This window comes from Protopterus annectens, chromosome 4.part0, assembly GCF_019279795.1.
Source record: "Protopterus annectens isolate FY-2018-M chromosome 4.part0, PAN1.0, whole genome shotgun sequence".
In the NCBI taxonomy this organism is placed as follows: domain Eukaryota; kingdom Metazoa; phylum Chordata; order Ceratodontiformes; family Protopteridae; genus Protopterus; species Protopterus annectens.
This window is the reverse complement of record NC_056733.1, coordinates 1,219,650,316-1,219,677,439: the sequence shown is the minus strand read 5'-3', so window position 1 is coordinate 1,219,677,439 and position 27,124 is coordinate 1,219,650,316. Positions and strand designations below refer to the sequence as shown.

The following is a 27,124-nucleotide window of genomic DNA, read 5'->3' as shown; positions in this document are numbered from 1 at the left end:
TGGGGAAAAAAGGTTTATACATCTGCAACCTTGGCAATCAGGGCCTTAAACTGGCAATTTCATATGCTTAAGTACCAACAACATGTTATGGGATTGCTGAAACAGAAAATGATTTCAGAATGTGCAGAAAATAAGGAATTGCAGGAATTATTGCATGCAGCTGAACAAGTTGGAAAGCATACTTTGCAATGTGGTTTTGATTCTTTAGAGGCCTCCTGCAGGGCCGCAGTTACTGGATCTGTGATTAGGAAGCATGCCTGGTTAAAGGAACAAAATTTGCCTGATCATGTTAAAGCTAAATTGCTAGATGCACCTTTACAGCATGATTCTCTGTTTGGTTTTAAGACAGAAGTGGTGTTAAAGAAAATGGAACCCAAAGCTAATTCCATGCAAACTGTTAAAGATTTCTTACAAGTGCAGCCACCTAGATTCAGTAGACACTGGCCTACAAAAAATTGGTCATTTCCTGTGTCAGACAGAGCTCAAAGGGGCAAATCCAGACGCCCTAAGGGTTCCAGGTACCAGGCTCAAGACTCATACTGGTCAAAGCAGTGGGACGCATCCACCTCTAAATCTGGAGGAGATAAGGTGCAACCCTACAGAAACAATCCCAGTGACTTCCCTCTGCCTACACCAAGCACTTATCTATTGGCAACACCCATAGGGGGAAAATTAGCACTTTTTACTCAAAATTGGCAGTTAATATCCCAGGACAAGTGGGTACTAAGCATCTTATCACAAGGATACAGATTCCATTTCCACACACTGCCAATGACAAATGGTTGGCCAGATCTGCCAAAAAAAAACAATTGGCAGAGGCACAGAAACGGGTTACGTCCCTCATGGATATGGGGGCCATTCAGACAGTACCAGAACAGGAAAAAGGACAATATTTTTACTTAAGACTGTTCTTAGTACCCAGAAAGGACAGGGCATGGCGGCCAATACTGGATGTATCGATTTTGAACACATACCTGGGCATTCCAAAGTTCAGAATGCTCACTTTGCAACAGCTTCTGCCCATGCTGGGCAAGAATGCTTGGCTGGTGACGTTAGACCTGAAAGCGGCATACCTGAATGTCCCAATAAGACAGTCGTGCAGAAGATACCGCAGATTCAAGGCTGGCTTAATGCATTACCAATTCTTTGCACTGCCCTTTGGCTTATCTACTGTGCCCAGGGTCTTTACAAAGTGCCTGGCACCAGTCATTGCATTTTGCAGATAAAGAAGTATTCAAATATATCCTTACTTGGACGACTGTCTCATTCAAGCAGAGAACAAGGACACTCCTCTACAACACCTGGCCTTTGTGAAAAGGCTTCTAACATGCCTAGGGTACACAATAAATGAAAATAAATCACAACTGGTACCCTCTCAAAAGATAACATTCCTGGGTGCAAGCTTGAATACAACTGCTCAGATGGCTTACCTCACGCCAGACAAACAAAGGCAACTGACGGCAACAAAAACCCAGTCTTCTGCAAGTCAAATTCTGCAGGCTCTTGGCTTCATGGCATCCTGCATCCTACCAATTCCATATGCAAGACTGCATATGAGGAAGCTTCGATGTTACCTAAAAAGTTTATGGAGTCAACATTCACACAGTCTGGAAACAATGATTCCTCTCATTCCCTGCCTGCAACAGGAGTTTCTATGGTGGGCAAAGGCCTGTCACCAAACATGGGACGGCCCTTCACTCTACCCCCTTCCAGCCAAACCTTAACAGACGCATCAGATTATGCCTGGGGGGCCCACATGGCAGGAAGATGCATTCAGGGCATATGGGCACCAAATCAAATGCATCTACATATCAACCAGAAAGAGATGCTAGCTGTCCAAAATGCCCTAAGGACTTGCTTCATCCAGGACAACTTTGATAAAGACTGACAACACCACAGTCATGTGGTATATAAACAAGCAAAGGGGAACACACACATACCCCCTTTGCAGAATAGCCATGGCACTGTGGAACACAACTTTGACCTACCAAATACATCTTCAAGCTCAGTTCCTGCCAGGAAAACAAAACACTCCTTCAGATGATTTAAGCAGAAACCTTATGGATCCTCACGAGTGGAAACTAAATCCACAAGTCTTCAGCATGATAACAGAGAAATGGGGGAGCCCAGACATAGATCTATTTGCCTCTCCTCAAAACTATCAACTGAAAAGATTTTGCACAAGGACTTATCACAGACAAGCATGGAAAGTGGACGCCCTATCCTTCAGTTGGAAAAGCCTATCAGATGTTCATCGTGTTACCCTGCTGCAGTCATCACACTTGGGTTATCCTGTCGTCAGTCGGCCGGATTTCCAAAGTCTTGGTCCGACGTCGGTTGCTGTCGCCTCATCCCTGACGTCAGTGCGCCAGGGGTACATATATTGCAACAGACGCCATTTTCTTCATTCTTTCTTGCCGCGCGGTACCTGAAGCAGAAGCAATTCGCAAGTGCCGGTTGGTCGACTCCTGAGATTTTCGAATTCGAGTTTCAGACCGAAGTCTTCTATAAAGCTAAGTACCCCTTTGGGGAAACTTTTCTTGCCTCAGACCGATGTCAGAAAAAGTTAACAATTGTATTTCTTGTGGGAAGCAAATACCTCATAAGGATTTTCATTCTTATTGTATACCCTGCCTAGGCCCTGATCACGACGTCACTTGTCGTTTTTGTGCTAGATTTAATAAACGCACTATTAAAAGACGATTTGATTTCGCACGACACTTTTTTGGCAGAAAATTTAATTATAACATGCCGTCGGAGCTACCAACTACCGGCGTGCACAAAAAACGCAGGGATAAGGATAGACAGCCCAGGCCTAAGCCTGATTCAGAGGTCTCGGTGGATCCGGTCTCTGGTTATCTGTGAGGCTCCGACGCAGCCTCTGACTACCGCAGTTGAGGAACCCGAGACCGCTACGGATATTTTGACTGAATGTACTAGGCCGACGCAGCCTTTTACTTCAGGCCCTACCGACGACTTACCTTCCAAGGATGCCGGTACTTCTGAAACACCTTTGCTTTCTGAAGGCGTTTTCAGACCAACGACTCTTATAGTCAAAACGTTTTCAAAATTGAAGACTCCTTCCAAATCGAAAAAAGCTTCACTTCAATCTCCTGTTCAAGGCCCTTTGCCTAAGAAACAGATGCTTAAGATGGCTGAAGATCTGATTTCTCTTATCAGGGGTTCCCAGCCTCCTCCTGACAAAAGGCCTAGACAAGAGGAAGAGTCTGCTTCCTATGAACAACTGTCTATTTCTTCGGATTCCTCTGAAGACCAACACTATTCCTTCTCTCCTTATGAAGATTCTGATGCTGAGGACTCTATTCCCTCAACTTCCCCTCCATAAGATTACTCTTTTGGGGAAACTTTACACACTATGAGGGAGCATTTTCACTGGGAAGGTCAGGATTACTCTGATTCCAAGAAAAGGCTCAGAGAGTTTCTTTTACTCCCCCAACACAGACCTCTAGCCATCCCTCCTGTTCTGGACGTTGTGGATGATGTTTATTTAGAATCCAGTTTCAACCCTGACTCTCTGCCTCCTGCCCCGGCCAAGCCTGACAGATATTACAGAGTACCTGATTCCCATAAATTCCTTTACAAAAGCCCAGTAGCTGACCCAGAGACCATCTCCCAGGGTCCCAAGGGGGCTAAGGCTTCCATGGCTAAAAATCCAGTACCTTCTGAAAGGGATTCAAGAGCACTAGACAGATGGGGGGAAAAGGTTTACACCTCAGCCACTTTAGCTATGAGAGCTCTAAACTGTCAATTTCATATGCTTAAGTATCAGCAATTTCTGATCTCTCAGTTAAAACAAAAGATAACAACTCTTCCTCAACAATCTGAATTGAAAGAAGTACAGGATTTGTTGCATGCCACCGAGCAGGTGGGCAAACATACCTTACAATGTGGGTTTGATTCCTTGGAGGCCTCCTGCAGAGCAGCGGTCACTGGATCAGTTATACGTAGGCATGCCTGGTTAAAGGAGCAGAGTCTGCCTGAACATGTTAAAGCAAAACTACTAGATGCTCCCTTGCAGCAGGATGTCTTTTTGGTGTTAAAGCAGAAGAAGTTTTAAAGAAAATGGAGGATAAGGCAAAATCAATGCAGACAGTCAAAGATTTCCTACAGGTACAACCCCCTCGCTTCAGCAGAAACTGGCCAACCAAAAATTGGTCCTTTCCAGCCACTGACAGGCCTCAGAGGGGTAAATACAGGTGCCCAAGGCAAAAGACACCACGGAGAAAACCAGTAAATGAACACACAAAGCAACAGCCCAAAAGTAGTAAGTCCAAAACGCCAAGCGATTATTTGGCGAAGATAATCAAGTTATAGCAGCTTAAACTTTTCTGTTGCAACCAAACAGTAGATCAGAGTAAATAGTCAAAACCAAGCAACACCACGTAAAAAGTCCCTTTAACGCAAGTTTAATTGTTAAAAAATTTCAGCGTTTTTAAAGAGCAGCTCAAGCTTCCTCAGTACAAATGGGTTACACCCACAGAGTATCAATTTAAAATCACAAAGCGCGGGCTTTTTTACTAAGAACAATTTTAAAGCAACATTAACCCTTCCTTTTGGTATGTTACACTACATCACCGCTAAATTATCCATTTCCAATATGCAACTACTTGCGATGCAAGAAGTAAACAAAAATATGGAATAAAAATAAAGAAATTCTATTTAAGAAACATTAAAAATCAAAATGCTACTAACATTACGTTAATCAAATAAAACGCTCCCGGACTACAGCGCTTGCTGTGTGCCGTTAGTTGAGTTGTTTTCTTTTCGTTTTAGCTAGGTAAAACATATACTTTCTACAATAACATTTAAAATTTATACATACTTAGGATCTATTGTAATGTAGTACAAACCTAACCATATAATAAAATGCAATTTAAAATGATATTGTATTTAAAAATAACTTTCTTAAAAGTCAGCCTAGCTGGCTTTGTTGTGGTGAACCAACCTCGCTTTACGGTCTGTGCATTGATTTTGCACTTTCGATTTCTCTACCTTTACGTACCAAACCATTTTATACAAGCTTTATGCCATCAATATATCACTGTTGGTGTTAAGGTTTAAAATTAACACTCGTAAAAGGCAAAGTGACCCTATTGTGGAATTCATGTACTGGATGAATAAACAAATGTTAGGTAGTTAAAACTTTTACTAGTGCAAGTTATACTCTGCTCAAAATCAACACTTGTTAAATGTTATTAAAACTCTTTTGAGAAATGATTATTCCTACCTAGTGGTTATTTCAACTTAAACCTTTATTAGTTTTAAACCATGAACCTTACTATGGACCACTTTTGGACCCAGAACGGTAAAGCTGTGTCAAATGCTAATAGTAATTCACCTGACACAGGACCACCACTCCCACCTTATATTTTTCGTCGCTTGTAACTTTTTAGTTTTAAAATACAAGCTATATTACAATGCTCGTTCAAGCTAGGGAAAGAGAATGAGTCCAGTAAAAGTTGCCATTCCAGTTCTTTATTTTCTAGAAAGAGGGAAATTGGGCCACCCCTTTCCATCTTGTTCACTTGGTCTATAGCCAAAAATTGGAAGTTGTGCCCAGGGTGTTTGTCAATATGCTTGGCTAATGCATTAACCTTGTTGTGTTTCCTTATAGCGTAAGAATGTTCATATACCCTGTCACGTAATCTCCTGTCAGATTTACCCACGTAAAAGGATGGACAACAAGTGCAGGTAGCTAAATACACTATGGACCTCGACTCACAGTTTAATTTGTGTTTAATGCTATACCTCTTGTCACGTATTATAAACGAGCTAGAGGCCCTAACTAAATGACAATAGTTACAATTACCACACTGAAAACAACCCTTAGTTTTTGATGACCAGTCTGGTCCAGTAGATCTTTCTAGAATTGTTTTCAGGTTGTTACCCCTTCTGTAAGTAATCCTGGGCTTCAGTCCTAGTTTTTCCAAGAGGTGTTCGTCATTAGTGATGAAATACCAGTTTTTGTAAAGGATAAATTCAATTGCCCTTGAGTCCAAGCTAAAACTGGTTATAAAATTACTACCTGTCTTGCCATAGTTGCCTTGAAATCCCAGGATGGCCATAGTGTCGTCCACTACATCGTTTAAGCTCAAACTTGGTGAGCCCATTATAGTCCTTTGGCCCTGTTTAAGGGAACCTTGACCCTGTGAAAGAAGTGGTAAGAAAAAACCTAAGCCTCTTTTCTTAATTACCTCATCATGAATTTGGTTAAATAATGGGGCTGGGTACCCCCTGTTAGTGAACATTTTCTTAAGAAGTTCACATTCATCCAAAAACAGCTTCTCATTACTACACATTCTCGAAGCACGTATTATTTGTCCTTTAATAATGGCTTTCTTTTGTTTGAAAGGATGACTACTTTTAAAATGTAACAAGGCATTGCAGTAAGTGGGCTTTCTATATATGTTAGAAAGAAATAGCCCTTTCTCGCAATCCTTAGATAATTTAACATCCAAGTAGTCAATGCTAGTAACGGAAAATTTGGATGCAAGACAGGTAGTAATTTTATAACCAGTTTTAGCTTGGACTCAAGGGCAATTGAATTTATCCTTTACAAAAACTGGTATTTCATCACTAATGACGAACACCTCTTGGAAAAACTAGGACTGAAGCCCAGGATTACTTACAGAAGGGGTAACAACCTGAAAACAATTCTAGAAAGATCTACTGGACCAGACTGGTCATCAAAAACTAAGGGTTGTTTTCAGTGTGGTAATTGTAACTATTGTCATTTAGTTAGGGCCTCTAGCTCGTTTATAATACGTGACAAGAGGTATAGCATTAAACACAAATTAAACTGTGAGTCGAGGTCCATAGTGTATTTAGCTACCTGCACTTGTTGTCCATCCTTTTACGTGGGTAAATCTGACAGGAGATTACGTGACAGGGTATATGAACATTCTTACGCTATAAGGAAACACAACAAGGTTAATGCATTAGCCAAGCATATTGACAAACACCCTGGGCACAACTTCCAATTTTTGGCTATAGACCAAGTGAACAAGATGGAAAGGGGTGGCCCAATTTCCCTCTTTCTAGAAAATAAAGAACTGGAATGGCAACTTTTACTGGACTCATTCTCTTTCCCTGGCTTGAACGAGCATTGTAATATAGCTTGTATTTTAAAACTAAAAAGTTACAAGCGACGAAAAACATAAGGTGGGAGTGGTGGTCCTGTGTCAGGTGAATTACTATTAGCATTTGACACAGCTTTACCGTTCTGGGTCCAAAAGTGGTCCATAGTAAGGTTCATGGTTTAAAACTAATAAAGGTTTAAGTTGAAATAACCACTAGGTAGGAATAATCATTTCTCAAAAGAGTTTTAATAACATTTAACAAGTGTTGATTTTGAGCAGAGTATAACTTGCACTAGTAAAAGTTTTAACTACCTAACATTTGTTTATTCATCCAGTACATGAATTCCACAATAGGGTCACTTTGCCTTTTACGAGTGTTAATTTTAAACCTTAACACCAACAGTGATATATTGATGGCATAAAGCTTGTATAAAATGGTTTGGTACGGAAAGGTAGAGAAATCGAAAGTGCAAAATCAATGCACAGACCGTAAAGTGAGGTTGGTTTACCACAACAAAGCCAGTTAGGCTGACTTTTAAGAAAGTTATTTTAAATTTAATACCATTTTAAACTGCATTTAATTACACGGTTAGGTTTGTACTACATTACAATAGATCCTAAGTATGTATAAATTTTAAATGTTATTGTAGAAAGTATATGTTTTACCTAGCTAAAACGAAAAGAAAACAACTCAACTAACGGCACACAGCAAGCGCTGTAGTCCGGGAGCGTTTTATTTGATTAACGTAATGTTAGTAGCATTTTGATTTTTAATGTTTCTTAAATAGAATTTCTTTATTTTTATTCCATATTTTTGTTTACTTCTTGCATCGCAAGTAGTTGCATATTGGAAATGGATAATTTAGCGGTGATGTAGTGTAACATACCAAAAGGAAGGGTTAATGTTGCTTTAAAATTGTTCTTAGTAAAAAAGCCCGCGCTTTGTGATTTTAAATTGATACTCTGTGGGTGTAACCCATTTGTACTGAGGAAGCTTGAGCTGCGTCTCGAGCGAAAACGCTGAAATTTTTTAACAATTAAACTTGCGTTAAAGGGACTTTTTACGTGGTGTTGCTTGGTTTTGACTATTTACTCTGATCTACTGTTTGGTTGCAACAGAAAAGTTTAAGCTGCTATAACTTGATTATCTTCGCCAAATAATCGCTTGGCGTTTTGGACTTACTACTTTTGGGCTGTTGCTTTGTGTGTTCATTTACAGGTGCCCAAGGGGCAGAGGACAACCACAAGCTCAGTATAAACCTCGCCAATGGACCACTCCAACCCAGAAGGGAGGAGAAGACCGGTCTCAAGCCACCAGAAGGCAAACTCAATGACTTATACCTCAACTGGCCAAACAGAGCTCTTTTGTCAGCCCCCCTGGGGGGAAAACTAGCATTATTTGTAGACAACTGGCACGTAGTCACAAAGGACAAATGGGTCCTGGACATAATTTTACGAGGATACAGATTCCACTTCCACACCTTGCCAATAAAAAGAGGAATGCCAAACCTGCCACAAAATCAAAGGGCAGAGGCTCAAAAACAAATTACAGCTCTCATGGCCATGAGAGCCATTCAAAGGGTACCAACTCAAGAGCAAGGCCAAGGATTTTACTCAAGGTTATTCCTAGTATCCAGGAAGGAAAATGCTTGGAGACCAATTCTGGATCTTTCAATTCTAAACACTTACAAGTTCCCAAATTCAAGATGCTAACATTACAGCAGCTACTTCCCATGTTGGGCAAGGAAGCATTGCTGGTAACGTTGGACCTCAAGGAGGCATACCTGCATGTCCCTATCAGACAAAGTTGCAGAAGATACCTCCGTTTCATTGCAGGTTCAACCCATTATCAATTCTCTGCACTGCCCTTTGGCTTATCTACTGCGCCCAGTGTATTCACAAAATGCCTGGCACCAGTAATTGCATACTGCAGATAGAGGAATTCAAATATATCCATACCTGGACGACTGCCTCATCCAAGCAGAAAGAAAAGACATTCTCATACAACATCTGGTTTTTGTGAAGCATCTACTAAATTGCCTGGGGTACACAGTAAACTAAAAGAAGTCAAAACCAGTACCCTCACAAAAAAATGACATTCCTGGGTGCCAGCTTGGACACAACGGCCCAGAAGGCTTATCTTACACCAGACAAGCAATTACAACTTACTCAATATTTCAAGACAATGGCAACAAAGACCCAATTAACTGCAAGAAAAATTCTGCAGGCTTTGGGTTTCATGGCATCTTGCATTCTGATAATACCATTTGCAAAACTGCATATGAGGAAATTACAATGGTACCTAAAAAGCGTATGGTCTCAACACAGCCACAGTTTGGACACAGTGATATCTCTCATTCCCTGCCTTCAACAGGAATTTCTCTGGTGGGCACAGGCATGTCACCTCAACAAGGGTCATCCTTTCACCTTGCCCCCACCCAGGCAAACTATCGCAACAGATGCTTCAGACTACGCCTGGGGGGCTCACATGGCAGGGAAATGCATTCAAGGCCTATGGACTGCAGAACAAAGAAAACTGCACATAAACCAAAAAGAGATGCTAGCTGTACAGAAAGCTCTGACAGCCTTCAAGGATCTACTACAGCCTGGACAACTGGCAATAAAGACGCACAACACCACAGTAATGTGGTACATAAACAAGGGGGCACACATTCCTACCCTCTTTGCAGGCAAGCAATGATCTTATGGAACACAGCTCTGATCTACCAAGTCCAGTTACAAGCTCACTTCCTGCCACGACAGAAAAACACATTGGCAGACGACCTAAGCAGAAACATCAAAGATCCCCACGAGTGGAAGCTAGACCCACAAATATTTGCAATGATAACTCAAAGATGGGGCCTACCAAATATAGACCTGTTTGCCAGTCCTCAAAACTACCAGCTGACAAAATTTTGTACAAGGACATTCCACCAACAAGCATGGAAAGTGGATGCTGTCTCCTTCAGTTGGAAAAACCGGACAGCATATGCCTTTCCTCCATTACCTCTTCTCACAAAGGTTCTTTTGAAGGTCAAAAAGGAGAAACCTTGAATGATTCTCATAGCCCCAGACTGGGCTCGCCAGCACTGGTACCCACTATTGAAGACTATGGCTCACAACCCACCATGGATATTGCCTCAAATACCTCATTTGCTCACACAGCAAGACAAGCAGATTCTACACAGCCAGATCAAAACCTTAAACCTGGCGGCATGGCAAATCAATTAAGTAGCCAACCAGCCCTTCTTTCTCATGCAGTACTGGATGTTATTCTAGAAGCCAGGAGGCCAAGCACCGGGAAGGCTTACTCGGACAAATGGAAAAGGTTTTCTGCTTGGAACCAAGCTAAAGGCCTAGATACAATTCAGCCTCGTATGCCTCACATTCTGCAGTATTTAGCTGAGATGTTGCATAAAGGACTTTCCTTCTCCTCTATTAAAATTCATGCTTCAGCTATTTCAGCTCACTACAACACAAATCCACCTTTATTTTCAAATCCACTCCTAAGGCAGTTCCTCAGAGGGGCAAAAAACATTAGACCACCTAGAAGAGCTCCTACGCCTGCATGGGACCTCAACTTTGTTCTGGAAAAACTAACATTGCCTCCCTTTGAACCAGCTTTTTCTGCAGACCTTCAGTTCCTATCTTGGAAGACTGCCTTGCTCCTGGCAATAACTTCTGCTAGGAGAGTTTCAGAATTACAGGCACTTATGGCAATGGAACCTTTCCTCATTTTTCATCAAGACAGAGTTTCTCTACGGACTAATCCTTCCTTCATGCCTAAGGTGGTTTCCAGCGTAGCTTTAAATCAAACCATTCATCTACCCACTTTCTTCCCCAATCCACAGAACAAAGGTGAGAGACTCCTACATTCCTTGGACATTCACAGGCAGCTTCGATATTACTTGGATAAAACTAAGGCTTTCAGAAAAACTGACCAGCTCTTTGTTTCCTATGCTACAGCTTCTCAAGGGAAAGCCATTTCCAAGCAAATCATTTCTAAATGGATAGGCCATTGCATACGATTTTGCTATACCCATCATGGGAAACCAGTTCCTCCTTACCATTAGGTCCCACTCTACCAGGGCAACAGCTACCTCTACAGCCTTGCTCAGGGGGGTTCCTACCAAGGAAATTTTAGAAGCTGCAACTTGGAGTTCTGTACACACCTTCAAACACTATCACTTACCTCTTTATTCTAAGTCCAGGGCAGGCTTCGCCACTGCAGTTCTGCAGGGGCTCATTGCCTCCTCTAACCTTCTATAATGCCTCCACCCTACCTTAGCTTTGGGACTCAACCCAAGTGTGATGACTGCAGCAGATGAACATAGTACAGTTTTGTACCTACCATAAATGTAGATGTTCGAGTGTTCACCCTGCTGCAGTCCAGGTTACCCTCCCTCCAACCCCTCTGATTTACTGGCTAAACCTCTGCTATACCTTACTGATGTATTTGCTTATAGCTTAAGGGGTTTTGTGTCTGTATAGTGTTCTAATTTTTTGGTACTGATTTGGATCACCTTTTTGGGGGCACCTGACATCTGGGGCAAGAAAAACTGAAGAAAATGGCGTCGGTTGCAATATATGTACCCCTGGCGCACTGACGTCAGGGATGAGGCGACAGCAACCGACGTCGGACCAAGACTTTGGAAATCCGGCCGACTGCGTAACCGCCTGATGACAGGATAACCCAAGTGTGATGACTGCAGCAAGGTGAACACTCGAACATCTACATTTATGGTAGGTACAAAACTGTACTTTTATGCCTTTCCTCCTCTGCCTCTTCTACCCAAAGTCCTCCTAAAAGTCAGACAAGAGAAGCCAAAGATGATATTAATTGCCCCGGACTGGCCCCACCAATACTGGTACCCAGTCCTAAGGAACTTGTCTCAATACCCAGCTTGGACCTTGCCTCAAAAACACAACTACTGTCCCAGAAAAACAATCAGATCCTGCACAGTCAACTACAGACTCTGAACCTGGCAGCATGGCTAATCCTGTTACAAACGACACCTCTCAGTAAAGCTGTGATGGATGTCATTTTGGAAGCCAGAAGGCCTAGTACTAGAAAATCTTATGCTGACAAATGGAAGAGATTCTATGCTTGCAATCAAGCACAAGGAACTGATACAGCAGAACCACATATTCCTCAGATATTACAATACTTAACTGAGATACTTAAAGGCCTATCTTTCTCATCAATCAAAATCCATGCCTCTGCCATTTCAGCTCATTACAATACAGAGCCACCAATCTTTTCTCATCCTTTACTAAAGCAGCATGTTAGAGGAGCAAAAAATTTAAGGCCTCCTAGAAGATCACCATTACCTGCATGGGACCTCAATTATGTGTTGGAAAAGCTCACCCTGCCTCCATTTGAACCAGCTGCTACCGCTGATATAAAGTTCTTATCATGGAAGACCGCTCTGCTACTAGCAATTACTTCAGCAAGAAGAGTTTCAGAGCTACAGGCCCTCATGGCTGTAGAGCCTTTTATCATATTTTACCCAGACATGGTGTCTCTGAGGACAAATCCTACTTTTGTGCCTAAGGTCGTTTCCAGTGTGGCTCTTAACCAAACAATTCATCTGCCAACTTTTTATCCAAATCCGCAGAACAAAGGGGAGAGAATTCTGCATTCCTTGGACGTACACAGACAGTTAAGATTCTACTTGAGCAGAACTAAAACTCTAAGAAAAACTGAGCAATTGCTAGTGTCATATGCTGCAAGATCAGAAGGAAAGACTATTTCAAACTAGACAATTTCAAAGTGGATAAGCCATTGCATCTGTTTCTGCTATTTACACCATGGCAAGCCTGTGCCCAAAGGCATTCGGTCTCACTCCACCAGTGCTGCAGCTACATCAGCAGCCTTTCTCAGAGGAGTACTAACCAAGGACATTCTAGAGGCTGCTACTTGGAGTTCTGTTCACACCTTTACAAAGCATTACCATTTGCCTCTCTACTCTAAGTCCAGGGCAGGCTTTGCCACTGCAGTGCTGCAGGGCCTTATAGCCTCACCTAATGCTGTTTAGCTCCAGCCTCCCAACCATAGCTTTTGGATTCTACCCAAATGTAATGACTGCAACAGAGAAACACGAAGAACATAGTACAGTTGTGTACACTTACCATAAATGTAGATGTTCAAGTGTATTCACTGTTGCAGTCCAGGTTACCCAGCTTGGACCTTGCCTCAAAAACCACAAGCCAGGTGGGAGGGTGGCCTAATGGTTAAGGTGTTTGCCTTACAAACACAAGGTGCAGGGTTTGAGTCTCACAAGGGATAATCGGCTAGGCTTAAAATGGCTCACAAGGGCAGTTAGCTCAGTACTAATCTATGAACCGTCCCGCCATCCCCCTGTCATTCTACAGTTTATCTTTCCTTCTCTATCTTCTACAGCCTATGTGGTGTATTTGCTTGTAGATGAAGGTAAAGTATATATTGATGCATTTATATATATAACTATTTACAATATTGCTTCCTTATTGGGGACACCTGACATCGGGGGCAAGAAAAACTAAAGAAAATGGCGTCGACTGCATGTTTTATACCCCTGACGACCTGACGTAATGGAAGAGAAGACAGCAACTGACGCAGGGCCCAAGACTTTGGAATTCAGGCCTACTGTGGGCAACCTGCCAGCAGATTACCCAAATGCAATGACTGCAACAGTGAATACACTCAAACATCTACATTTATGGTAAGTGTACACAACTGTACTTTTTATGTCTTCCTCTTACCAAGTTTCCTCTTGCGCTTTTGTACTCTTTCTTATGTAAAGAATACTGCAACAGTGATATGGAAGGATGTAGTACATTTGTGTAAAGTCTTAGCATAAGATCTTTAATGTTGCAGTATTCGCTCCCTCCCTCTTCTGCTGTGAGCTGTTCTTCTTGTCTTTCTGGCCAGAGTTTCTTTTTTTTCTCCTCTTCTGGATGCACATGTTCCTCCCGGTCCCTAGGGATATTCTGTTCCTCCTGAGGTTTTTCATTTCTGAGGTAAGTACGTCCGTATTTCACCTTTATGCCCTACATCTTGCGTGGGAAGCATAAGTGTGACGTATGTTGTTTATAAATTCCGAAGACTTTGGGATCTTTGCAGACATCGGACTATCCTTAGAAGGAGAATCCCTTGTGTAAAGAATGTTGCAGTAGTGAAGAGAAGGGTATCTATTGTTATGGTAAGAATTTTACACAACTACTTTCATGGCCTTTGCTTCAGGAAGGGTCGGAGCTTGCATTTCCCAAAGACGGTCTAAGTGGATTTCTGGCTACATCACTTTGTCATCAGTGAACTCACCCTTTGAAACTGTTTTCAGAAGCTACTACACAAGGATTTGACTGGTGTCATTATGTGCTTCAGCAATGTCTCCATTTCGAGGGCATCTTTGCATTGTACCTCAGCCTCTTGATTGTCATACATATCTTCATCAAACTTTTCTCAGCTGAAACGGGCGTCTCAGTCTTTGTTGCATCTTCATATTAGGACTTTGCTTTCAGAGCCTTTATCCTTAAGGTATACGCAAGTGTTTCCAGCCTGGTGGCTTAATTTTTGGATTCAAACTCGCTATAGATTGAGTGGATACCCTTTAGCAGACAGAACAAATACTTTCTTCTCATATTTGTTGTTCAGTGTAAAATCATTGCTGCAGTGTTCATATTGTTGGGATAGTAACCAGTGGCAGACATGTCTTTTTTTTAACCACTGAAAATACTCTTCCATGTCTGTCATTTCTAGGCCAAAGTTTATTTTGAATAAGTATTTATTGGCTTTTTGCCTTAATTTTATTTATTTTTTCATTTTTCCAGTATTGCTGTTTTAATTGTGCACATGGCTGCTAATGTCTGGTTGGAAAGTGAGCTAGCAGGCTTTTTGGGAATGGAAGCACTCAGTGGTCAGTGCATGATGTTATAGCAAGCACAACATGCTGCAGGCACATGTGATACAAGTATGTGATCTTTCTAGAAACTGTGTTGGTTTGAATGATAAGAGTTACGGCTTAGGTAAGTTCTCTGTCATTGACGACCCAGTAATATATTAACTGATGTGATATGAAGGTATAAATGTCCTTAGAGCACTGCCTTAGCTGTGTGGAATGTATCCTGGCAGTTTCCAAAGTTTTAGGGACCTTCCACATACCATTGGTACTGAATACCTCAAGAAGAACAATATAAAATCATTGGCTAGGGTGGAAAAATTTCTTAACTTTCTTGCCACTGAAGTCTGCCATTCCCATCTGGCTTCAAGAGATTGACAGTCAACTAGTGCTTCATTATGGCTGGACTGATAAAGTGGAACATACTCCACAAAAGGATAATTATCGTTTTTGTGGGGAAAGTTTCTATTTACTGTTAAAACAAATTGTGTAACAAGCTAGGAATGCTAGTTTTAGTGGCTGTCAGTAAAAAGTTTCATCTGAAATCTGTCATTTTTAGTCAGGATTCCCTTTTGGAGAATAACTGACAAATTATCTTATATTTTGTGGGTTGTCAAAAAAATTTATGCTAACTAGGTGAATGACAGGCAAATCCACACAAACTGAGATTAAATGGTACTGCCACAAACATCCGGAAACAACTTCATTGTAGGATGGTTTAGCACTTCCATCCTTGTGGTGGTACAACATGACAATCGAAGCCGACTGGATAAAAGGCTTTTATTGTAGTAACATCCAAAATAACATCCAAAGTAAGTGCTTTTGCATTATAACGAACGCTTCTTCAGCCTTTCTGTCTGATGAAGCGTTAGTTATAACGCAAAAGCACTTACTTTGGATGTTACTACAATAAAAGCCTTTTATCCAGTCGGCGTCGATTGTCATGTTTTACCACCGCTCTGTAGTTCTTGGATTTCAAGTTTTTGTTTGGGAGGTACTTTACCCTTAGTGTTTTCTCTCTTTTTGACTTCCATCCTTGTACCGTTACTTGGACTTCATCAGAACCTGTAGAAAGTGCATACCACCCCATATATAAACTGTCCGATGGCAACGTCACCCAATTGTCTTAGCTAAAAAAAATTATCTTCTTAAATAGACTTCTGTCTATAGACCATTAAAAATTCAAAATCCAACTTTTTTCTAGTAACCAATGAAAGTTGGAATAAACATAAAAAAAGTAATAAAAATAATAGTAATGATAAATCGATTGGCAAAAATAATATGCTACTGTTTATACTTAACACAAATTTTTATAGAATACTGTCATTTAAAACCATATAAAACATCAAACTACTTTTGCAATGCATGTAACATAAGTAACACCTTTATTATAAAAGTTAACATCTCTATTTAAGGGTACTTTGTTAAAAATGTTACGAATCTATAGCTCTAAGTTTGAGCACACTAGTAATCGAAATGTGCTCATTCAAACCAGGGGGATCTTGTGAATTTAGATGAAACTGCCACATTAATTCCCAAGTTTCTAAAATAATCTCCAGATCAAGGGCCACCCCTTCGATTTTGTGTTACCATCTCTAACACCCTGAATCTAAATAGTAGGTGACAACAGTGCATTGTTTGTATTTCTTTCTACGAATATCATAGTTATGTTCATATATGCGCTTGTTCAAAGACGTTTAGGTTTTACCTAGGACCAGAAACACTGCATCATTGGGCCCAGGCAACATCCCCGGATACCTTCTAAATAGCATGAAACGTGACCTATCAGGGCCTCTGGAATTACTATTTAACTGTAGCCTCCAAACAGGCTTCATGCCTCATGAATGGAGGAAGGCAACAGTCATCCCTCTGCACAAAAGTGGGCCATCTACAGATCCATAAGTCTCACTAGTCTTATATGTAAAGCCATGGAAAGAATTATAATGGGAGATGATCAGTAGAGATATAGTAAACCTCCAGATACTGGACCCATCCCAGTTTGGTTTAGTCAAGGGCTGATCATGCCTACTCAACCTGGTGGACTTCTTTGAGAAGGCCACCAAAGCAGTGGAAGAGGGCAAAATTGCTCTCACTGCCCTGGCCAAGGCATTTGACATGATACCCCACTCCAGTGTTGTTGACAACCTCAAGAGGTTAGGTACAAACCAGTATGTCACCCGGTGGATAACCAACTGGCTCACAGGAACCAGGAAGTTAGAATATTAACAAAGAGGCCAGTCACAAGTGGAGTCCCTCAAGGATCAATCCTTGGAACACTCATTTTTGCATTTACCTGTCAGAGGTCAAGACCAATGTCAGGGGTCTTTGGCTGACTAAATTTGCAGATGATTGCAACTTAGGAGCTGTTATTGAATCTCACACTGACACAAATGTTCTCCAGGAGGGGCTGACACAGATAAACTGGTGTCAGAGCCATGGAGTAAAACTAAAAGCCAAGAAATGCATAATAGTATCCTTTGGGAAGTTATCCTTCCCTGGTAACTGTCATATTGACAACACACCCCTTAGAGTTGACCCTAGTAGTCAAGGACTTGGGGACACACACACATAGTAATCTAGCCTTTGACCATCACGTGTCTACAGTTGTGAGGAAATCCTTCTATGTTGCGCAATTTATAAACAAAGGTATGGTATCCAAGTCCAAGGAAGTCATTGTTCCACTGTATTCGACATTCATCAGACCTATCATTGAGTACAATTCCCCCTTTGGTATGTACCTAACCAGGCATATCCAACATGTCCACAGAGGTTCCTCACTAAAAGAATACAGGGCATAAGTAAAATGTCCTATGCAGACTGCCTCAAGGCTCTATCCCCCATATTCTGTCACCTACAGGCTTTTGAGGGGAGATCTATGCCTGGCATACAGGTTATTGTCAGACCCCACTCTGATGGACTTCCTGCATATCCACAAAACAAACGGCACCATAATTACCCATTCTAAAGACATAAACCTTGCCTGTGATATAAATAGGACCTGATGGAGAGACCCGTCTATCCATGTGAAGCAGAGTTCCTTCCTAACCCAATTCAAGTGCAACTTGGACATTTGGATGGGAAACCGGAAATGTATCTCTGGTTTGGCACCTATGTGTGTAATGGACAGAGGTAACGTGTAAATAGTTAATCTCCCAGGCTCATGCTTACACTTATCAAAGGTATCAGTATTTGTCAGAGATTTGGGATGAATGGCTAGGCTTAAAAAGGCCCTTCTGGGCGTTAGCCTAGTAAAACACGTATGAAGCTATAATAGGCTTCACAAGGGTCACACACAGCAATGTAAGTACCCCTGAGGACAAATCATTACAAGAACCAACTAATTTTACCTTCGTGTTGCCCTCACCCAAAGTGATTGCCCATACATTTTCGAAAGTGTCCACTTTTGATGTCCACATTTTGTCATCAGTTTTGTGGGCATAAAATTCCTTAAGGCAGGGATTTCAGGGATTTCAGACATTTCAAATGTTTACCCCTTTTGTTTACAAATACTGGTCTGTCACCTATAGCTGTTGAAATATTTCTGTCAGAATTAAGTAACAGCCAATATTTACAAGTCATTTTTCTGACTTCATTATTCATAGGATGATGTCCTAAATGTAAAATTGTATTGAAATCAAACTGGGGAGGATGGGCTATCAGGTTTTGTCACCTGGCCTAAGATCGGACAAAAGCTTACATGTCTTTAACTACCTTGTCTCTAATTTCATTTACAAAATCCTTGGGATAACCCCTATCATAGAATATTTCAGCTAATTTTTGGAATTCCTGAACAAAAAACATTTCGTAAGTAATCCCTGAGATTAGGACAAATTGCCCTTTTATCAAGGATTTCTTTTGGGGCAGAGGGTGATGACTCTGAATGTGTAGGTAGGAGTTCGAAAACGTGGGTTTCCTGTAAATACTTGATTTAAATTGTCTGTCTTCTTTATAAATCATGACATCCAAGTAATTACAGAAATTGTCATAAATCATATATGTAAACTTGTAGTTGGTAGTATTAATATTCTCAAAAAAATCCAACTTTAAGCATGAATGCTTCCACAAAATAAAAATGTCATCTTGGAGTCTCGTATATATAAGCCATCTATTCATGAGTGGGAAAGTGGGAATTTAACACAAACCTATCTTCCCAAGCTAACATAGTAATATTGGCATAAAGGGGGTCACTCCCTTTACCTGCTTGTCCCCATCAAAATATACAAAATTACTCATAAGTATAAACTCCATTAAATTCATCAAGATTGTGTACTCCATAGCATTTACAGTGGCACAACTTAATGCCTCTGAAAAACTCTCCAAACCCTTCTTCTGTGGAATGCATCCCAAAAGATCAACATAATCAATATAAACAATGCATTCTCAACATACATATCAGGAGTAAAATGCTTAAAAATATCGCAGGAGCCCCTTAGAATATATGATTGCTCATATACAAAAGATTTCAACATTCGGTCAAGGTACACAGCCAATGCCTAAGTCTTTGATTGCCTGGCTTGATACTGTTTGCCTCAAAGGTGGGATATTTACATCTGTATGAACTTTTGGTATACAGAAAATGACAGGAACAACATATTTCTCTATATAAAGACAGTCAAACATATTTTTAGATATGTGCCCGCCAAAATCAAGTTCATCCAAGTATAGATCAATTTCTTGATGTGCAGTTTTGATCTCACTGCAAGAAACTGGTACATATTTAGCTAATATCCATCAGCAACTTATCCAAGTAATAATTGGTGTTTATAATCAGGCTTCATAATTCTAATGGTGGCATCACTACTCAATTTGTACAGTAATTACCACTAGTCTTTCTTCAAGTTTTAAGTGGGGAGACTGACCAAATGTGTAGAGATCTCATCTACATAAATGCTTGAACGTGCCCACCAATTGGACGTGGGTGGGGTGGGGGGAGTTGTAGGTACTTTTCTTACATTTTTCAGTACAATCCTCCGCTTGATTCCCATACGTAATGGCCATATACATTTTCCTTGTGAATTTGTTTGCTTGAGCTTTAATCAGTTATATTGAACCTAGTCGCTGGAGCATAGATGAAGCCAAGCAATCTAAAACAAGTATCAGTGATATTCTTATTTTTGAATAGTTTAATATTTTAAAACCAGGTAAAGAAATTGTCACAGAATCAATAACTGCAAATTCAACTGATATTTTTTGCAATGCCTTCCTTGACCCTTCGAGAACTTGGGTCTCTTTTTATTGTTTAAAGTATTTACCTCAAAACTATTTTTTTCACTAAGGTTGTTAGACTGACTGTCTTCAGTCCTACTACCTGCTTGTCAGACAATGTTTTCGGTGTGCAGTTTTTACTGGTTCCCTGTGATGGATCTCTTATAAATCACTTTATGAAAAAAGTATTTCTTTTCTGTCAGAATTAATTGCTAGGGACTGAGGCTACTGTGTGTGGTAGTTGTCATAAAAAAAAAAAAAATTACCTCAGAAATTTATTTTTCAGTCAGTTGGTAAGACGGACTCTTCTTAGCTCCACTCTTCACTTGTCAGATGCCTTTGGTAGATAAACAGTCACAAAACGAATGGAAGCCAGCATTCTAAATAAAATCTGTAACCCAAAAGGAATGCTCCTTTGATAGGTAGGACGTGGACCTGAGTCCTGGCAACTTGATATATCTCTGCAAGCAGCAAGAAGAGAAAAGTTATCTGGGAGGCTTTGGTCTAGACGCAGTCTTCCCCTGTACCTCAGCTGCAGATGGGTGACTTCTGTGTGGCCAGATCGGGTTCCTCTCTCCTTTCATCACTTTCTGTTGGTCTGTCTGGTTTTGATTCTCGGAAAGCAGATATGTCCTCTTCATCTTTTCAGTTACCCTCGTGTGATGAGGGGGAACCATTCTTGCAGGTGTCTGGGAAAGCATCAGAAGATGATCCTTGGCTAAGCCACTCTTGAGGAGATTAATTCCCTGTGAAGGGACACTCCATCAATCTGAACTTTTCTTTCTGAAAAAGGAAACCTAGAATTAGACACTTTTCTTCTCCTAAAAACAGATTAGGAGGATTGCCTGCAATTTACTAAGTGTTTATTTAGAGCTTTTCAGTCTTAACCTGTTAAGACTTTTCCCTCATTAAAATAAATAAATACATACATAAGTAAAGATTTTCCTCTTTCAGATAATGATTCTTCGTGTAAAGGATAGGACTTAGACTTGAACTGTATTTCTATAGTCCCCACTTCACTGAATGGGGATCCTGACTGTGAGAAATGTTCTTCGTCAGATTTCTGTCCTGAGCAGTTTTCTTTTTTGACAGTGCCAGAATGAAGGGCTTTCATCAGTGGGAACAAAAAGTAGTACAAGAGTCCCAGCGAATATTTGATTTATCATGGGTGGACTTTACACAGTGTGCAGCTGTTCTTCCTGTGTTGCATACCTTAGAGGATGCTTTCTTGGGAGCTAGTGATTTACCTGGCAAGTCAGCCACCTGCTCCAAGAAAGTCTAATAAATTCTTTAAGGTGTCATGAACCCCAACATTTATTTTTTCTAATCCTAGGTCAGACCTTGCTGTAACTTTCCATCATAGTCAACTTCTGCCCAACTTCTTAGGCAGCTAGCCATGTTCTTTCTGACAAGCTGGAAGAGTCCTTTGATATGCTTGGGAAGAAAGTTTGTAATTCCTCTACCTTGCCCTTTAGAATTGTAAGTTGTTAGGCTTACATGTCTAAGTTTCTGCAGTTTAGTGACTGCACTGTCTGTCTTTCCAGCTTCATACATTCCATCAAAGCAAAATATTGCAGACTAGCTGAGCAGGACCACGATAGACCACCACAAATGGAAGTTGCACACAGGGGTCCTCATCCACAAATTGATCCATCTGTGTGGAACTCCTCAAGTACATCTGTTTGCCTCTAGCCAGAACAGACACTTAAGAAAACTCTGCTGCATATTGTTATTTTGGTCCAGACAGCAGTGGGTCACCTTTCATTTGGAAATGGCCAAGGACAATTACCACAAGCTTCTGCATGGAATGGAATTACTTAACCAGGACAGGGATTTTTTTGATGCACCCCAACCTTCAACTTCAGTTGATAGTCTGAATTATAGAATTGTTATAACTTTTAGGCACTTATTTCTGAGGACAGCAGCAGGTATTAAAGGAGGCAAAAAAAAAAAATAAAACTGTTTCTACAAAATCATATATGGGTAAGTGGAAACATTTTCTAGTTGGTGCCAGGGCAATAAATAGGACCATTTTATGGCTCAGACTCCTTTGGTTTTGCAGCGTTTGTGTGAATTATTATCCCCTTGCTTTCTTGTCCTTCTGATGAAATTTGTCTATACCATATCTGCTTGTCTGCCTTAGATCATCTGTCCCTTTTTTTTTTTTTTTTACTCTACTTCAATTGAAATAGTTTCCAAGTTGCAAGCTTTTATAGTGAGCTCCATCCCTATGTCATTTTTCAGAAAGACAGGGTAACTTTGAGAACAAATGCTTCATTTATGACTAAGGCTGTTTGAGTTTACATTGAGTGAGGCATTTCATCTCCCTGATTTCTGTCCAGAACTTAAATGAGAGAAAAAGAATTGTACATACTCTAGATGTCCACAAGCAAGTTGTGCTATATTGATAGCACAAAAAACTTCAGAACAAGGTTGGGAGGGTGGGCCTAATGGTTAAGATGTTTGCCTTACAAACACAGGGTGCAGGGTTTGAGTCTCACAAGGAATAATTGTCTAGGCTTACAGTGGCTCACAAGGGCAGTTAGTCTAGTACTAACCTATGAACTTCTGATCAACTGTTTATTTCCCATGAAGGTAAGAAAAACAGACCATCTCTAAATGGTTGTCTCATGCTTTTTTTTCCTCACCTTAAAAAGACACTACCAGGGAAAGGCAGGGCCATTCTACCAGGGCTCTAGCTGTGTCTATGTTTTTTGGAAAGGGGTGTACTCTAGAAATATATTAGACTATAATAGCATTACAAACTGGATTCCTTCTCTAGGTCCAGAGTAGACTTTGCTAGGACTGTTCTCCAAGGTCTCCTGGACTCTGATACTTCTCCCCCATTACTTTCTTTCTAAGCTCTGGTATCCATCACATAGACCTTAGGCTACTTCAGCAGTGATCTAATGCAGAACTTAACCTTACTGTAACTGTAGATATTCAAGCAGATCTTTGTTGCAGTAGATGCATCCTCCCTCCAGTCCCCTCATTTTTGCTGTGTTTTTTTTTGTTATTGTTCCTAAACCTCTGAAGTTTATTTTTAAAGCTGTTCTGTGGCTAAGGCACATAGAAGGTGCCCTAAAGCTTTGAAAGCTGGTCCTGTCTTGGCAAGATGCACCCCATATAGCTTAGACTACTGCAACAGCAGTTTATTCAAGCATATTTTATTGTAAGGTTACTTGCACAACAGTAGTGTTTGTTACTTGATTTTTGAGCTTAGTTTTTAGTTTGAACAGCTTAGCTACCGAAAACTGAGGTATTTTTAAACTTTGTTGGATATTTTAGGGGACACTGTATAACAGAAGTAAAGACTGTTGGAAGAAAACCACAACAGTCCATCTTATATTACTGTTGCTTTTTATTGTACAAAGCCCTGAGAAAACATTTAAGATCTGCAGTAATCTGAAAGCTTTTGTGTTTTTTAAACTCTTATTATGGCTGTCCTTATTCTGGCGTCTCTCTAGAAGAAATTGTGGCATTTATTTGTTTGGAAAATATATTTTCCCCCAGAGTCATAAAACTTTTTTCTGCTGGATCAAAGTATGCATTTGACCAGACTTGCAGTGTTGAGACTAATAGATTTTCTTCTCATGCTGTTGTCCTTGGAGATAACTATTTTCCTTAAAGTATTTTTGTAAAAAGAATACATAAGATCCACTCATGGGAGGCAGCTTATGATAACCTACCTGGATTTTAGGACAGATAAAACATGACATTTAACTGTAATACTAGCAAATCTGATCCACAGATGACTTATCTTAACCCTGTTCTCCAGAGGAATATAGCAGCTGGTGCAGTTTTTAGAAAAAACATTTTAGTCTTCACAGATGGATGAACGTTCTTGTAGTCAAATCGTAATGGGGTTTGTGAGGGGAGGAGTCAGAATAACCAGGTGTTTTGTTTGGTGGAGGTACAGCATACTTCATTTGAATATGACCAAATGTCTACCAGTGGGGTAGGGTGTCCATACTGGCTAATCCATCCCTATCCTCTTGCGGTTCTTGGGTTATGTATCAGTATCAGTTAACCATATTCAAGATAAGTCCAACAGCGACTCGACCATTTCAAGCAAGATAATTCATTTTTACATGTTTAAACAGAGCCATATGTCCTGCTTGGGATACCAAGGAATCCCTAACATTTCCACATTTTAAAAACTCTTTTGCCATATGGCTTTTTCAGATACATCTGAGAAATCAGTATAGCAGTGTAAATGTTTGGGTGTCCACCTTTTTTATCAGACTTTTTTGTAGATTTCCAGACCCAATTCATCTTATTTTCAATAAAACTGACTAATTTAGCTTTCTTAGTATTAAAACACTTCTGACAGAAATTCAAGTATTGAGTCGAGGTGGTTTGCAGGCATTTAGTTTAAAGATCCAGTGAAGGCTCCATCTTCTCTAAGATGGAATTCCTGTTGCCTTCAAGAGGCCCAATCTCTAGTTCATCCAGTACATGAAAGCTGAATCTTTCAGATGGCTGAATTTACACCTTGGTTAAGTCCTAAATCTTATTCTGTTTGAATTGTGCCCAACTTCTTAGTATATTCCTGAGGACCCCTTTTTTTTATTTCATTATTTTCTGGGAAAAAGCGAGGGTAAGGTGTGATTGCTTCATATCACACTTAGATAATGACTATTGCTACCTTTTGTCGACATGGTTAGTCCTCAGATAAGGCAGTTCTGAAGAGTTTGTCATTGGGTACTTGTGCCTGCTTATCACAGACTGTGTCATTTAGACCAGGATATCTTCAAAATTCTACTCCTTGCTCCTGGGTAAGTGTTATGTATTGGAATTCTCTATCTGTCCTGTAACTTCCACTAAACTTTTGTGTGTCTTTTTGTTTCATTTTGTCACTTTGTTTTATTCTTTTAGTACAGACCCAAACCTTCTGTATTGTGTTTTTCCTACATGTGGTAGAGGTTTTGGGAATACTGGCAGAACTAGGGTCCTTGACTACTATGCAGAATGGTGTCACGATTGATGGCCCGTTGTTGATGTTTTCTGAAAAATATGTTCTGCAATACCTTTGTTTCTACTTGGGTTATTCTTTTAAGGTGGTGCAGTGTTATAATTGACATTGCTTAATAATCTAAATAGATTTTTCTGTGACATTTAGAACAATGGTTTGTCTTTCCTATTTCACTTGTTGCAGACATCATTTTCAGTCCTATTTTGGTGAAGATGACGGCATTCTGCTTTTGATAGTCTAGCATTATTTCGTCAGTATATAGTTTTCACAAAATTGTATTAAAATGTGAATCTGTGATGTGTACTTTCTCTGTTTTATTGTTGTTGTTCTGGAATAAGTTTGAAGTCTTTCAGTATTTTGTTAAGCTTATTGTGATCACCTTTGCTGTTTGCGATTAAGTGAAACTGCTGAAAATTTGAAGTAAAAGATAAAAAGACTTCAACACTGGCAATCTAAAGTTTAGAGCTTCAAGGCTGTGACTGCCAGTGGGGGCATTTTTAAATGTCTCTCAGTGGTTGGTTGCTGTTTTAGTGAATAATTAGGGAGGTTTTGCTTAAAACTAATTGTATAGAAATGTCCAGAACCAATTAGTTTGAGACTGTGCCGTGTCACTCTCCTGCAGGTTGTCATTTACTAGTGCTGAATTTGTCATTGTGAGTTTCTGTGATGTTTTCTGTTCAAAAGATGCCCTGCAGATTTCAGGTGAAATTAATTTCTCCATACAATGGTCACTTCATTTGTAGGCGGAAAATTAGTTTATTACATTGTTAAAACTTGTTTTCTAGGTGTCTGCTTTTTCAACATGGGAAAAAGAGCTGCATAAGATTGTTTTTGATCATCGTTACTTGCTTCTGAGTCCTAAAGAAAGGAAACAGGTAAAGGCCACTTAAAGAAAGTTGTTTATCTTAAAAGGTATGAGATTCATATTTATTTGATGAAACAGGTAGTTTTCCTTTTGCAGAAAGCCCGACCACTTTAAATTTTTGGAGTTACTTCAGAGTGATTTGACTTGCAAAGCAGCTTCCTATATCTACTGCTGCACACTGGAAAACTGTGTTCGTCTTTTGAACACTGACACTGTCTTAGTGAAGTGTTGGTATTGGCTTTTGTAGGTACAGTTATTGGTGAAATGTTTTACGGGGTATTGCAATGTAAACATGGCAGGTCAAGGCCAAGTCGTGCAGCTTTGGTTGTGAATTTTGGAGTTGTGCACCTTCTTGTTAAATTTTGTGATTACAAGTTTGGGGGAGGTTATTCTGGGGGGGAACTGCTTACTTGTAAGTTTTGTTAAGCAGTCTTGTTGGTTAGTTGATATTCTACTTTTGTTCACTATTTTGTTAAAGTGAAGGTAAATATTTACTTTGAAATAAGTGAAGCCTTTTATGTTACTTGCACCTAAAATAGACTGTTGTAAAATGGCTTCTTTATATAGTAAGGCTGCTGCAAATTTTAAATGAAGTAAATGTCTTCTTGTGCACTTCAGCTGTTAGTTTCTTATTTTATTTATTTATTTTTTAAGTATTTTCGCTAGTTTGGTGGCCAGGCTAAGTAGTGAGGTTCATGGTACACTACTGTTTGTTGAAAATATTTAAAAAAATATTAGCAGTAAAGTAATGAGAATGCATGGGAAAAGACTAGAAACAAAGTAGCGCACGTACGCGACTCTTCTTTGACATCCTCCCTTCAGCTCTGCCTTTAGTGATAATTGAATGTCAGCAGTCAGGTTTGTGTGTGTGTGTGTGTTGGAGTATACTTAAGATTTATCTGCCAATGTATTTGTATAATATGTAAATATATTTGTGTATTCACGAGTGTCTGAGTAGGTGTATATTTGAGTATGTTGTACATGTATAGTTACACACACGCACGTATGTGTGTGTATATATGTGTACACACACACACGTATATATATATATATATATATATATATATATATATATATATATATATATATATATACTAAA

The 27,124-nt window shown here is 40.0% G+C and overlaps 1 protein-coding gene across 1 annotated transcript in view; it reads left to right on the top strand.

The window, feature by feature from the left end:
• TCERG1 (transcription elongation regulator 1) overlaps nucleotides 1–27,124 on the top strand; it is a 2,274,660-nt gene that overhangs the window by 1,223,737 nt on the left and 1,023,799 nt on the right. The window contains exon 11 of the mRNA XM_044069876.1: nucleotides 25,946–26,035. Within this exon, the coding sequence (XP_043925811.1) occupies nucleotides 25,946–26,035 (90 nt within the window). The remainder of the gene's footprint in view (nucleotides 1–25,945; nucleotides 26,036–27,124) is intronic.